This window comes from Orycteropus afer, unplaced genomic scaffold, assembly GCF_000298275.1.
Source record: "Orycteropus afer afer isolate SDZICR_OR568_19922 unplaced genomic scaffold, OryAfe1.0 scaffold00474, whole genome shotgun sequence".
Classification (NCBI taxonomy): domain Eukaryota; kingdom Metazoa; phylum Chordata; class Mammalia; order Tubulidentata; family Orycteropodidae; genus Orycteropus; species Orycteropus afer.
The window spans coordinates 580970-595604 of record NW_006922061.1 but is presented as its reverse complement, the minus strand read 5'-3'; the positions used below and the strand labels follow the sequence as shown (position 1 = coordinate 595604).

Genomic DNA, 14635 nt, shown 5'->3' with positions numbered 1-14635 from the left:
TGCTCTCCATAGGCTTTTCCTGGCTGCGACCTTTGGGAAGCAGATCACCAGGTTTGTCCTTCAAGGCGCCTCTGGGTGGATTCCACCGTTTGCGCCACCCAGGGATTCCAACTGGTACAACAGCCTAAACATTTAAGAAGCAGTGCACTCACTATATTACCAGAAGCCCCGGGGGCGTAGTTGGTTACTAATCTACCAACTTTCAAATCCACCAGCTACGGGATGGGAGAAGATGTGTCTGTCGGCTTAGCACTGGAAACCTTATAGGGCAGTTCTACCCAATCCTATGTTGTTGTTGTTGTTATGTGCCCTCGAGTCGAACCCGACTCATAGCGACCCCTCCTTGGGTTTCCGAGGCAGTATCACTACGGAAGTAGATTGCCCCATCTTCCTTCGAGTGGCTGGTGGGTTTGAACCGCCAGCCTTGGTTAGTAGTCAAGTGCCTTAGGCACTACGCTACCTATAGGGTCGCTATGGATCGCAATCGACTTGAGAGTAGTAGATTTGGTTTTCTGGAGGGCAGTACTACCCGGACAAGGGGTTTCTGTAGGGCAGTGAGTGTTCCGGAACAACCCACCTGAGAAATCGTTTTGGCTGAGAATTTGGGACCTTTGGGGGAAGGGGGAAGGGCGACATATCCTGGAGGCTTGCGGAACAGGAGGAGCGAATCCGCCGGAAAGGGGACTGGGAGTAGGGATGATGGGCTCGGCCCTCCGCAGACCCACGCTCCCTCGCGCTCCCAGTCTTCTTGGGCGCCAGTAGTCCACCACCAGAGCATGCACCCTCGGCCATACTCCGTCGCTCCAGGACGCTCGTGACGCCAGGTCACTGGTGAAGGCGATCCAATTCCGTCCGGCATGCGGGCCGCGTGACAGGCCTCCACCAGTCAGAGGCAAAAGCGGGTGGTTCTAAAAAAAAAAAAACCACCCTGCCGCTTCCTGCTTCCGCCGTTCAATCCTCTTCCTGTCCGGGACCCCGGAGCCCCGCGCCCTCCCTGAAGTTGTGGGTAGCGGCTGCCGCTCCCTCCAGGTCTGCACCCGGCGCACGGCCCGCGGCCCTCTTCGTGAGCTCCTCTGGCACCATGGCTGCCCCGGACCTGTCGGCCAACCTCCAGGAGGAGGCCACCTGCGCCATCTGCCTCGACTATTTCACAGACCCGGTGATGACCGACTGCGGCCATAACTTCTGCCGCGAGTGTATCAGCCGCTGCTGGGGTCAGCCCGAAGGGCCGTACGCGTGCCCCGAGTGCCGGGAGCTGTCTCCCCAGAGGAACCTGCGCCCCAACCGCCCGCTCGCCAAGATGGCCGAGATGGCCAGGCGCCTGCACCCGCCGTCGCCCGTCCCGCAGGGCGTGTGCGCCGCGCACCGCGAACCGCTGGCCGCTTTCTGCGGCGACGAGCTGCGTCTGCTGTGCCCTGCCTGTGAGCGCTCCCGTGAGCATTGGGCACACCGAGTGCGCCCACTGCAGGAGGCTGCAGACGATCTCAAGGTGGGGATTGACGGGGCGCGAGGGCGCCGGCCTGTAGAGCATGCGTCCTGGAGCGGGTCACGCGGGGTAAGGGGTTTCTTGCGGGCACGGGACAGGGGTGACCGCTAGCTAGGAAGTAGCCAGGAACGCTGGGACCATTAGCGGGCCGTGTGCGGATTGATGAGAGATGGCCAGCCCTAGGTAGCGTGGCCACTCCCCTGGAGGACTGGAGATAGTTTCTGAGATTGGAGCAAGGCAGGGTCATGCGCCCTGCAACTCTTTAACTTTTTCCTGCCCACTGAGAATGGGGTGGGGGCGAGGCTGGGAGAGCAGTGAGGAAGCTGCTGCTGAGTTCCAGGCCCCAAAGACTGTTCTGGAAGGGCCTGGGTCACTGCTACTTTGCTGGGTAAAGTGCCAGGGGGCGCCTCTGCCTTGACTAGATAGCTTAGACCCACTTTTGGCCTGAGGCTAAGTTGCATTATCTTTCTGCTCCAGTAATGTTGTTTGTTGTTGTTATGTGCCCTGGAGTCCAGACTCATAGTGACCCCTCCTTGGGTTTCCGAAGTAGTATCACTAAGGAAGTAGATTGCCCCATTTTTCCTTCCGAGGAGTGGCTGGTGGGTGTGAACCGCCAGCCTTCTGGTTAGCAGTCAAGTGCCTTAGGCACTATGCTACTAGAGCTCCAGTAATACCTTTCCTAAAACTAAACGAAAACGTGTCCTGAAGAGCATCAGGGCCAAACCGCTTACTTTGGCCAGGGCTGGCGTCTGTACATGTCTCCTCACTTAACCTGCTGGAGTGTTTCTTCTTGCAACCCCAGCTATTGCATACACTAACAGGGTTTTTAATTGTGATATGCATTTCTCATTCAAATATGTATGTTAGAGTATGTACCAAATACATAATTTAGCCTAATACTAAAATCGGTATCCAGCCAAGGTCAGTCACTATCATAGAACAATTTCTAGGATGCAGTAAATCTCTTTCCTCCCTACCCATTTTTTTGGCCTTGAAGGTGGTTTAAGATCCCTGTAAGTGGGTGTGTCAGGACGTAGATTCTAATTTGTACTGAGGTGTACCAGCACACAAGAATATCACATATCCTGTGTCAGCCCAAGCACATTTCACCCTGTCACCAAACTTCCAGGTCAGGGAAAAAGTCACCAGCGCCTCCTGGAGGCTCTCCTGACAGACCTGATGGAAAAAAAGTCTCATGAAACAGTCCTTGAGTCTTTCTGTGCTATTGCCTATTTTTTTCTAAGGTTGGGGATGTCCCACCCAAATGTTTTTACCTGCCACCTGTGGGCTGTAACTGGCAGATTGGGCAACCGTGGGGTAGAGTTCAGACCGAGTTTTGCACGTATTGCTGGCACTGGGGCCCAGGAAGAGCTGCCTCACTGATGCAATCTGTCACCTTGGCAAAGCAGTGCTGAGGAATCTCCTGCAATGTCTGACCTCCCAGGAGGGGCCCATTCTCCCTGCCTGAACCCGTCCTGGCATCTCAGACTCAGACTCAGGCTAGTTGCCACCTGAGAAAAATCCCAGTATGACCCATTGTGTTAGATAAAAAAAGGGAACAGTGATGGGAACCAAAGGTTATCTGTGGAGCAGTACAGCCACGGCCACAGAGAAACTGTCTGAATTGGATTGAGCCGATCAGTGCAGATAGAGGAAGATTACATTCTGACCCCAGCCAGAGATATATACTTTGCGTAAGGCTTTACTATGCGTTCTGATAATTGTTATGTTCTGTTATATTTTTTAGAAATGCTGTTTGGGACTCCCAAAATTAATAACCCACAGATGTGACTATAGTTTGAGAAGCACTGCTGAGAGGTGGAAGTGTAGAAGGAGATGAGGGTGCACATGGAAGGGTAGGGGTAAGGTGACCAGGCCTGTGTTTTTTAGAGGAGGCTAGCAGCAGGGTGGGGAGGTTGCCTTGAGGCCAGTGTCCAGCCATATGAGAGCTAGAAAGATCCTGAGCTGAGGCTATGGCAGCAAGGCAAAAAAAAAAAAAAAGGAAAATCCTTCACGTTCTTGAAGTGCTTGATAGCAGGCCTGTGTCTCCAGGCAGGGTATGGTGTGCTAAATGCCAGCTGCCTGGGTTCACATCCTGAACATATGTCTGGGGCAGAGTTCAGGAACCTGTCATACCTCATCCCCTTCTGGAACATGGGTGGAAATAACTGTCAGACCCTTTGGTGACAGCTGACAAGGGTCTGGACAGTGCTGAACACAGGAGTGAGCACTAACCTACTTCACTCCGCATGAGCATGGTTCTGTCGTTCTTGTTATGGTGACCCTTAAGACCTTTCTGGGACCCTGGTCTTTCTGTGGTTTTCAGAATTGATAGTATCATTTTGAAACTAAATGGTCAGACTTACAGAAAACCACGGGATTATCAGTTTAATCAGACATAGATAGTTCATTCTGCTTGTTCATAAGATTTACTGTTACTTTGTGCAAATGACTTCAGGGTGCCTACAAGTAAGGGGAAATAGAATAGAGCAAGGAAACAATATAAATATGCACGTCTTGTGGCTTATTGTGTTTAAGCTGAACCATGACAAGTGTAGGACATGTAGAGTTACTGAGGAATTTGTAGGAAAGTAGGCCATTCATGGTGAAAGCGGTTCCCATGGGAAGTTGGGGTTCAGCTGGGCCTTGTGAACTGACAGGATAGAGGAGGCTCTTTGACCCAAGATAGGAGGTAGAGGTGAGCTCTGTACCTTCAGCAGCCACCTGGGGAGGGGTCACAAGTGCAGAGGGGTGTGTGCCAACCTTGTTGCACTGGAGGACACCTGGCCGTGTTGGCATGGCCCTGACCTGAGGAGTTAGAGGTAACAGCAGAAGAATCTAGCAGAGGTGGTGTTAGGGCATTGAGGTTGAGAATGGGAAAGATATCCCACATAAGAATGTTTGAAAGGAGAACGCTAGACTTATTGGTGAGTAAGGGAGTCAGGTTGGGATTCTCAAAGTTCTGTGATGAGTGGCTGATGTTGCCCATAGCAGGGAGGCCAGAGGAGAATGGGGTAATACTGTAATTGGGCAGAGATAGTCATGCAAACCTGAAGGTATCTTATCTCCCTCATTCTGAGAAATTTTATATATCTTTTTCTCCTTGTGAATGTAATCCCTACTTGTGGTTTTTTGGATTCAACTTTGGTTGAACAGACTTGAACAGTTTTCTCTTGGGTAACATTTGTAGAAACTTGAGCCAGTCAGTAACTAGGTAGGCTAGGCAGTTACAAATGCATGGACTTCATGCTGCCTGAGGTTTTCCTGATAGAGCAACTTCACGGACAGGGCAAAGTCTGGAGAAGGTGGGTCCTGGTGCTACACTGTGGCCAGCTGCCCGCAGATTGCTGGAAAGTGGGGAGGGTCTCAGTACCAGGTGCCAATGGCTGTGCATTCTCCGCCTGCAGGGGAAGCTGGAGAAGTCGCTGGAGCACCTGCGGAAGCAAATGGAAGATGCGCTGCTGTTCCAGGCCCAGGCAGAGGAGACCTGTGCCTTATGGCAGGCAGGTGGCTGGGCCTTCCCTGGGCTCCCGAGATCCCAGGGATGGTGGGACAGCTAGCAGGGGCCGTGGGACAACTCTTGCAGTGGAGGCCCCACCTCGGCACACAGGTGTCCCTGCTCACTGGACCCTCTCTGTTCAAACTCCCACCCTTGGAAACCATGAAGATAGGATTTTTATATCTGATGGCATCTCTGCTCTTGGAACTCTGCTCATGACCCAAAACTCAGGAACTGTTGAGGTCAGATAGTAGAATATTATTGCTGTTCAAAGTCTCACTACTAAACGTTCATTAAATTCAGTTGCCGAAGAGAATCAGATAGAGATCTTGATACAGTGCTGGTATCCCGTGCTCTATGAATTTTTCCAGTTGATGTCCAAAATTTAGGGACCAAAGAGATTGGAGTAACATAGTACTCTTATTCTCTGAGTGTCCACAAATCTCCATACAGGAGCTGGGTAGATTTGGATGTTGTGAGCTGTGTGTGTTGCTTGTCTGATGAGGGAGGGGTATGTGCGTGTGGTGCGTATCTGACAAGGGAAGCATGGAGGTTTTGGGGGGCACATAGGGAGTGCCCGTCTGATGAGGGAGGTGTTGTGTGTCACCTACTCTGCAGGGCCTGGCAGTGCTAATTAATTAGTTAATGTGGGGATGAGGGAAGAGACCAGAGTGGGGAGCACCCTGAGTCTCAGCTCTCTGCTTCTCCCACCTACAGAAGATGGTCGAGAGCCAAAGGCAGAACGTCTTGGCGGAATTTGAGCGGCTTCGCCGCTTCCTGGTAGAAGAAGAACAGCTGTTGCTGCAGAAACTGGAAGAAGAGGAGCTGGAGGTACTGCCCCGGCTACGGGAGAATGCAGCCAGGTTGGTGCAGCAGAGCGCTGCGCTTGAGGGGCTCATTGCTGAGCTGGAGGGGCGCTGTCAGCTCCCTGCCCTGGGGCTGCTGCAGGTGAGCCACTTGGCAGGGTGCTGGGGGTGGGGTAGGGCAGACCTGTAGGGAACCTAGCTTGCCCACTGGCCCTCTGCTCATCACTCTTGAGTGTGCATGCCCTGGGCTATATTGCACTGCAGACACTGTTAAGGGTGCAGCGGTGATGGGCTAAACAACATGTTGGTCAGGTGAGGACCAACCAAGCAGTGTGCTGTAATGGAGAGTGCTATTAATTCTGATGAAGAACTTAGAGTTAGCGGAAGAAGGACTCACCTCCCTGTCTAGGGCTGAGATGAGTGTTGTCTTGTGGGAAGAGACACACCCTAGACGCCATGCACGCCTGCCTGGGCCTTGTCCTCATCTGTAAAAAGAAGGCTGTGGAAGCTAGAACAGGTATCTCAGCTGTTTCACTACCAGAAGTCCATGTGCTTTAAAGAAGGAAAAAGCAAATCCGTTTTTCTCCATAGGCTCAAACAAATGGCATTTACTAAGTCATATAAATTAATACTGGGAGCTCTGGTGGAATAGTGCCTAAAAGCATTTGACAGCTAACCAGAAGGCTGGCGGTTCAAACCAACCAGCCACTCCTCAGAAGAAAGATTGGACAATTTACTTCTGTAGTGACACCACCTTGAAAACCCAAGGAGGGATTGCTATGCATTAGCTCTGACTTGATGGCAGTGAGTTTTGGTTTTGGTATAAATTAATGCTTAGTTTATTTTCATGTTTTATTGCTCTAATCACAGACACGTGTGGTTACTATCTATGCTAGCCAATGACAAAGACAGTAGATGTTTTGTCCCATCTGTGCAGCATGTAGGAGGGTGGCATGTGATGAATTTTGGCTCTGGGGAATCCTGAAATGAGCCTGAGGACTCCTGTGCCCACTTGTCCAGGTCATCTTTTGGGACCAGCTGAGCTGCATGGGGCATAGAATCCTAGATCCAGGATTCTGGGGTCCTGGTGGGTCAGCACCAAGGAGTGCTACAGCTTAAGGTTTGGGACCACTGGGTTTGATATGGCAAGAAAGATGGGGGGCAGGTGAAGTGAGAGGAAAACTGCCCTTCTCCCTCATCTCCGTTCCTCTCCAAGTACAGAGGAAAAGAGGTAGGAAAGCAAGCCTCTTTTTGTGGGCTTTATCTCCAAAATCTCTTCTCTGGTCTTAATTGTGGTCCTTACTTGCACTTCCTGCCATTGGCCTCCTCCCAGTCCCAAGTGAATCTGCACATGCCCCTTCTGGGCCCAGACCTGCCTGGGCTCTTTATTGCCACTTGCATGACGCTGTGCTCTGGGCAGCTCTGGGTCTTACAGGCCAGCCTCTGCAGGTGGTCTTCATCTTGACTCCTGTCTCTGTGTGCCCTTGGCCCCTTCACTCTAGTGGGTAGCTCTCTGCCCCCATTCCCCCTGTACTTGGGCTTTTGTTGGCAGTGTTCCTCCCGCCCCAAGCCAAAACCCCAGGATCTCCTTTTTCCTTGTGGCGCCTGGGCAGGTCAGGGGGACAATGAAGAATGTGCTCTCAACGCCTTGTTTTTTCCCACTTGTGGAACAGATATGAGTGTGGGTCTCATAGACTGTGATGAGTGAGTGAATGTGTTGAAAGCTCCTAGCATATGGGCCCTTCCATGTTGTTGTTGTTGTTGTTTTGCCGTCGAGTTGGCCCCGACTCATAGCAACCCCTCCTTGGGTTTCCGAGGCAGTATCACTACGGAAGTAGGATTGCCCAACCTTCCTTCCAAGGGCCCTTCCATAGTAGAGCCTTTATTTGTTTATGTCTGTCTGGACTTTGCACCCAACAGATGCAGTGAGTGTCTTCTGTATATTCTGTGTTGGCACTGTGGGTGTGAGGGTTGAGGCCCTGCCTTGAATGGCTCAGGCATTCACACTAGGAAGGTTGGGTGGATGATAGAGGATGATTGGAGGATAATGACATGCTATGGGTATGGAAAGGGTACCTGGTTTTCCTTGGGGATGCCCTGGAGGGGTTTGCTAGCAAACCAGTGTTTCCCAGAGAGGCCTCCCAGCTAATGTCCCTGGGATTTTGAACTTGATCCAGAAGCCTCTGCTGAGCCACCAAATGGTTTTAGCTTGGGGAGCAGACTGGACCCTCAGCAACAGTCTGAAGGCTGGATGAGGGAAGCCCAGTCTTCAGAGAAGAGGGCCATGCTTGGGTCTTGGAGACACAGGGATTCATAGTACTGGGCTGAGGGAGTCAGGATAGGATGCTGAGGGAGAGCTGTTGGGGAGGAAGAAGGCAGTGAAGAGGAGATGCCACACAGAGCGGTTTAGAAGATGGAACAGGCTTACTGAGAGGCAGTTGAATCTGTAGTGAAGATGTTATTTGGGGTTTCAGCCAGGTGGTCTCAGTAGAGGGTGATCTTGGCCAGCCTGCTTCTTTGTCTCCCACAGAGCCACCCCTTCCCCCAGCAACCCGTGGCTCTTGGTCCCTGGTTTGGTCCTGGGTCTCAGCTCTCTGGTACTTGGCCCCTCTACAGTGATCCCCTGCCTGTATCTGCCCTGGCCAAGTAACAGGGAGGACCCTCCCAGCCTCCTTGACCCAGTGGAGGTACTGCTACCCAGATGTCCAAGCTGAAGGGCTTTAGGGAAGTGAAGGAGGGGACAGCCAGCATTACCTGGTCCTGTGAGAATGTGGCTTCAGCAGAAAAGGAGGTTGACAGATGATAGGAGGAGGCAGGAAATTTGCAGGTTCATGAGTTAAAGAGGGAGATGAGATGAAAGCTGGATATTCTGAGAGGGAGTAGTGGCATGTGCCTGCTGGGTATCCAGCATGGCACCCAGGGCTTCACATGTGCCATCATGTAGTCCTTGAGTTTTATAATGAAACAAGGTCCCACAGGGCTAAGTGAGTGGGCAGGAGGCCAGTGGTGCAGGGGTGAGTCAGGCAGGAGAGCTGCAGTGTGGCACAGACAAGGCTGCATGCCTGGCTTAGAACCAGAGCTGCCCTCTACCTACTCTGTGTCCCTCTCTGAGCCTTATTTCTCTATCTGACTGGTTCTATTCTGGCACCTGCCCTGGGCTGCATGAGGGTATGGCAGAGCAGGACAGGAGTCCCTGGCAGCATCACCCATGGCAACTACATTCTGGCACAACCCCCTCGGCCACCTGTGTCCACTATATGTAGTTCACAGGCTGAGACCTTGGCCTTGTGGGCACATATCTCTATGAATGGGCCAATGTAGTAATGTGGGGGTTTGGGTGGCTACTTACCTGTCCCCTGTCCCCAGCAGCCATAGCCCATCATCTCTGTGGAGGGATCTCTGCCCCCTGTGTGGAGGGGTTTGGGTGTAGTCCTCAGTGAGTTCAGGACAGCAGTGTCACTAAACTCTACAGCATAGCCCAGTCCTGTGACAACTGAAAATGCCCCACCCATTCCAAATGCCTTGGGGGCAAGGAACCCTTTAAAACCGCCACCGAAGGGGCATTTTGCACCCCAGGCCCCGTGCCCAGTCCTGTGGCACATGCTGCTTCTACCAGAGCCATCTTTTGTCTGCCTGGCAAGACCCCACTGGGGCTCCAAAGGCCCAGGGCAATCTCTTTTCTCTGAGGCCTGTGTGCCCCCTTCCTTCCCTTCTGTATGTGTATGTGACCTGCCTGTCACTGTATCTGCTGCCTGGAGGGAACCCTTGTTAGGACCACATCTTGGCTCTGTTTGTCTTGGTGTCTGATATGGCAGCAGGTGTTATGGGGCTAGGCAATGTCTGTGGGATCCAGTGGACTCCCTCATCCTCATTCACTTGACAAATGGTTGTTGAGTCTCTGTCATGTGCTGGTCATGCTTCTGGCACCAAAGACAGATCAGGGGACACAGGACAAACCCCTGCCTCCAAGGACCTGACATGCTAAAGAAATCAGTAAATGCTGTCACTCTAGATACATGTTATAGAGAAAGTGTATGACCAGGAAAGGCTGTGTGAAGGGATGGGGGGAGCTTGTGGATCAGAAAGTGAGAATGGGCTGAATGGGCGGGCTGGCAGGGCTGGGCAGGGCAGGGGAGTAGGGGCAGTGAGGGCTTTACCCAGGGATGGGACTCTGTAGCTTAGGGAATCACTAGAGGTCTTCTGCCACTGGGTGGAGTCAGACTGTGAACACAGTGGTGGCAGTGCCCTATCTCCCCACAAGGGCACTGTCGAGGCAGAGACCAGGGCATTTAGGTTCTATGATGACCGAGGGAGCCCACAGCCAAATGCCTCAAGTCTCCTGAGCCGTGTGGGGAAACTGCAATCTGGGTGGGCCTGTGGAGGCTGGGCTGTACCCTCAATTTGTGGTACCCAGGAATGTGCATCCCCTCAGTGTATGTGCCTTGACATCTCTCTAGTTCTCCTGAATCTGAACAGAGACCAAGGAAATCTCAGGCTTCTAGCTGTGCTTGGGACAGGCCCAGAGCTGTTTGCTGGTGCATCTGTTTTGTTGGTGCCCAGGGCTTGAGGGGCCCAGGAGAGAGGGAGCAGGGACCGGGTTGTAGGGAGGGACCCTCGGGACTGGGTGCCAGTGGTGGCGGTGACACTGACCGGGTATCAGTGGTGGTGGTGGCACTGACTGCCACATGTGTCTCTCCCCACAGGACATCAGGGATGCCCTGCGAAGGTATGAGTCCCTCTGCCCCTCCCTGGGGAGGCGGGCTGGGTGTGGGCTGGGGCTGTGCTGTAGAGGGTGATGCCTGTGCTTCGCCCTCAGGATCCAGGATGTGAAGCTCCAGCCACCAGAGGTGGTGCCCATGGAGCTAAGGACTGTGTGTAGGGTCCCTGGGCTGGTGGAGACACTGCGGAGATTCCGAGGTAAGTGCTCTGGGCTCCCAGCTTTGTCTGAGCTTCTGTCCAGAGGCTGGTATTAGGGTATAAGGAAAGGGAGGACTCATGAGTGTCTGGATGGGTGGGGCCCAGTAGCCAGGACAGTGCTGATCATGGCTCAGAGCCAGAGACTCCCAGGGGACACAGGCCAACCAGCAGGACACCACAGCTGCTCAGCATTGGTCTCAGGTGGGGGAGGGTACATCCAGAGGAAAATCTGTCCTTAGTCTTCCTAGTAGACTGAGTGGTTAGTTCTTCTTGGCAGGTAGAGGTGAAGGCTAAAAGAAAGTAAAGCAGCGTCTCTAAGCCAGTAGCAGGGCTAGCTGGAGTTTTTACCTGATGCATTCAGGAGAGGGGCTTGAAAGGTCACATGGAGGATGGACCTTCTACTTTGTACTCCACCTAGTGTCAAAGTGCCCAATTTCTACCCAGTGTCATAGTGCCAACTTTCCACCCAGTGTCGAAGTGCCTAGTTCAATACCTGGGGCATTGGACAGTTGTCCCTTTTCACTGCTGAGGGAGGGCAGTTAGGGTTCACTAGTTGAAAGTAAAACTAAAAGGCAGGATTTTTGTGGTTATTCTGAGTTGGCAATTAAATGTGGTTGGGTGACTTTTTTTTTTTTTTCCAGAAGAGCAAAAGGGGAGGGAGATCCCTGGGAGGATCCCCAACCTTGCCCAAAGCTCATTTGGGGAAAGGAGGTTGTGAAAGTGGACAGACCTGGGAAGAAATGGATGTAGGTTGCCTTGCTTGGGCTTGTTGGAAGAAATGAAGGACGGCTTTTCAGTACCCATGTTCAGAGATGCTGGGGTCACCTGGGCCTCTCTCTGCAGGGGATGTGACTCTGGACCCAGACACCGCCAACCCTGAACTAGTGCTGTCTGAAGACCGGAGGAGCGTGCGTCGAGGCAACCTGCGGCAGGCGCTGCCCGACAACCCTGAGAGGTTCGACCCGGGCCCCTGTGTGCTGGGCCACTCACGGTTCACGACGGGACGCCACTACTGGGAGGTGGAGGTTGGGGAGCGGGCCAGCTGGGCCCTGGGTGTTTGCAGGGAGAATGTCAACAGGAAGGAGACAGGCGAGCTGTCGGCTGGCAATGGCTTCTGGATCTTGGTCTTTCTGGGGAGCTATTACAATTCTCCTGAGCGGGCCTTTGTTCTCCTCCGAGATCCTCCCCGGCGCGTGGGGATTTTTCTGGACTATGAAGCTGGACACCTCTCTTTCTACAGTGCGACTGATGGGTCACTCTTGTTTATCTTCCCTGAGACCTCCTTCTCTGGGACACTCCGGCCCCTCTTCTCACCTCTGTCAAGCAGCCCGATCCCTCTGACCATCTGCCGGGCAAAAGGTGGGCCTGGGGACACACTAGTTCCCTAGTGGTATGCCTGGCACCTGCAGACGCTCTTGTGCGTGGTACCTTGCGAGGGCTCACTTTGCCTCTCACAGCCCTGCACTGTCTTCCTGGCTCCTTGGAAAATCTGTGAGGAGGGAGCATGTCCTATGAGCTAATGGGAAGAATCTTGTACTACTTCTCTGAATGTACATAGTGAAACACAGACTGATATTCCTGAAAGATGTGTGCAGGTGTGTGAGGGGCACAGCCTTGATCCTCCCCATCACAGTTTCCACTTTGGTATGAGACCTCATTCACCTGAGTTTTACAGCAAGACACGTGACTCAGTCCCTGGGCAGGACCAGCCTGAGTATTGTACAGTGACAAGCATCCCTGCCAGACTAATCAGAGCCGAGAGCCCTTGCCAACAGCCTCATCTTCATGGCCCTTGGGCCTGATCTGTGGTCCCACAGGAGCCTCACCAGCATGCCAGCTGGGCCACATTGAGGGCTGGAGGTACCAGGGACTCCAGGAGCTGCTGTTTGGCATTTTTAGGGTCACAGCCTCACTGGCTGAGTGCCCTACCCTCTAGAAAGATGTAGTATATATGGAGAGGAGTTGGCCCTAAGCCTCCTGGTTCGTCTCGGGATTTGTCCTTATGAGAGAGTTGGTGAGAAACCATCATAACACTGGATGTGATTATGGTACAACAGTTGAGTCTTAAGGGAAGAGGTTATTTGGAAAAGCCAGAGAGCAAAAGGAAATAGGGATGAAGTCTTTGAACAAAGGTGTTGAGTAACTAGAACAATCCAGGTACCCTTTAAAGCTGGGTGCCCACGTTTAGAATGTTCAGACCATTTCAGCGCCTCCTGGCTCTGTATACAGAGTCCCATGTGGTAGATTTGTGGGATCCAGAGGCAAGACCAGAATGTGGAGATTGTACTTAACACGGTGGCTTTTGTTGAGACTTCTTGAGCATGTCCCTCAACTTTGAGAAAGATAGCCTTGCTTTGCCCTGACACATTTTTTTCTTCATCCATCAGAAGCCAGCCACCAGTCTCCAGTGGTAATCAGTCGTTGTATTACAATTCCAGCATCATCCTCCCACCTCCCCTGTTACGTTTCATCACCAACTGACCTTGGGAAAGGGATTTCCCCTCACCATGTGTGGTTTCCTTGTTGATAAAGTAGGATGTAGTGATAGCAACTTTGCAGGGCTATAGTGATAATGCTGTCTGTTCAAAACCATTACATGTTATTTCCAGGGAATCTGGCTTGAGCTAGGCTGGCACCAGTTTTGAAACCAAGGTTGGGCCTTGGAGATGGCTCCAACAATGAGTTAAAACTCACTGAACCCTCCCTAAACATAGGACACACTCCACGGAGTGCTTTACCCAGGTCCTCTCATTCCAGGAGGGCACTGGGAGCCTCTCCTCTGCCCTTGTCTTCTCCCTGGAGGAGGAGTGGCTGCAAAGAGACCTGACAATTACAGAATTCATGAGTTTGTCTTTGTTCTGAGGTTTCTTCACCCTTGGCTTCTCTTTTTACCCTATATTTTATTTATTTTAAGAACAGTGTTCTAACATTAAATAAGTTTTAACCATCTGCCTGTAGTCCTGTCCATCGTTCATCCCCTGTTGAGTAAAGGGGCCTACAGTGAGTTAGCAGAGGGGGACGCCAAGGGAAGATTCTGGGCTGTGAAGGAGGGAAGTACAGCTTAGTTCCAGTGCAAAAACTGGAACATCAGAGACTGGGTCACACTTTTCTTTTTTTTAATTGTGATTTGGGTGGAGATTTACAGAGCAAATTCACTTTCCATACAGCAGTTCATATATACTTTGTCTCATGACATTGACCACAGTTTACCACAATACAACAGCTCCCCTCCCACTTCCTCCCCCTAGTTACCTCTTCCAAGTGTCCATCCCTCCATGCACTCCTGCCCCCTGAGCTGTCTCCCTGTGCATACACTGCCCTTCTTTCTCCCATGATTGTTCTCTCCAGGAGTGTATCTACCTGAGGTAAATGTTCAACTCATATGCCTGTCTTGTTTGGCTGGAAACCACAGGTGTGGGTGCAATTCCAGACCTGAAGGGCAGCTAGGGGCCATAGTCTCAGAGGTTCCACTAGGCTCTATCGGACCAGCAAACCTGCCCCCCCTTTTTTTCTCCAAATGATTTTGAGTTTTGTTCCACATTGTTCTCCCTCTCTGTCAAGGATCTCCTAGATAGATCCCCTTCCATGTGAATGACAGTGGTAGCTGGGCACCATCTAGTTCTTCTGGTCTCATAGTCATATAGGCTGCAGTGGGTCACACTTTTCTTTGTTCAGTATGTGTATTTGTTTTACACAGTTAACACAGGATTGTTTTTTTCCCAAAAACCCCATAAACATTTCCCATGTTGTTCTACCATGTTTAATTGCTACTTTTTCATTTAATTGATCATTTATTTACTCATTCTTAGACTTTCTTCTTTCTGCACTATTATAATATCACTTTGAATGCCTGTAGCAACAATTCCTTCAAATCATTTACAGATTATTTTTTCAATTGAGCCAAGGGGTCTGAGCATTTTTAGGACT

The 14635-nt window shown here is 51.8% G+C and overlaps 1 protein-coding gene across 1 annotated transcript; it reads left to right on the top strand.

The window, feature by feature from the left end:
• Positions 1-1081: 1081 nt before the first annotated feature.
• On the top strand, positions 1082-12096 carry TRIM11 (tripartite motif containing 11). Its single transcript, XM_007954807.1, has 6 exons — positions 1082-1489; positions 4894-4989; positions 5703-5933; positions 10495-10517; positions 10608-10708; positions 11552-12096. Exons 1-6 carry the CDS (start codon positions 1082-1084, stop codon positions 12094-12096), a joined length of 1404 nt encoding a protein of 467 aa, XP_007952998.1.
• Positions 12097-14635: the final 2539 nt, after the last annotated feature.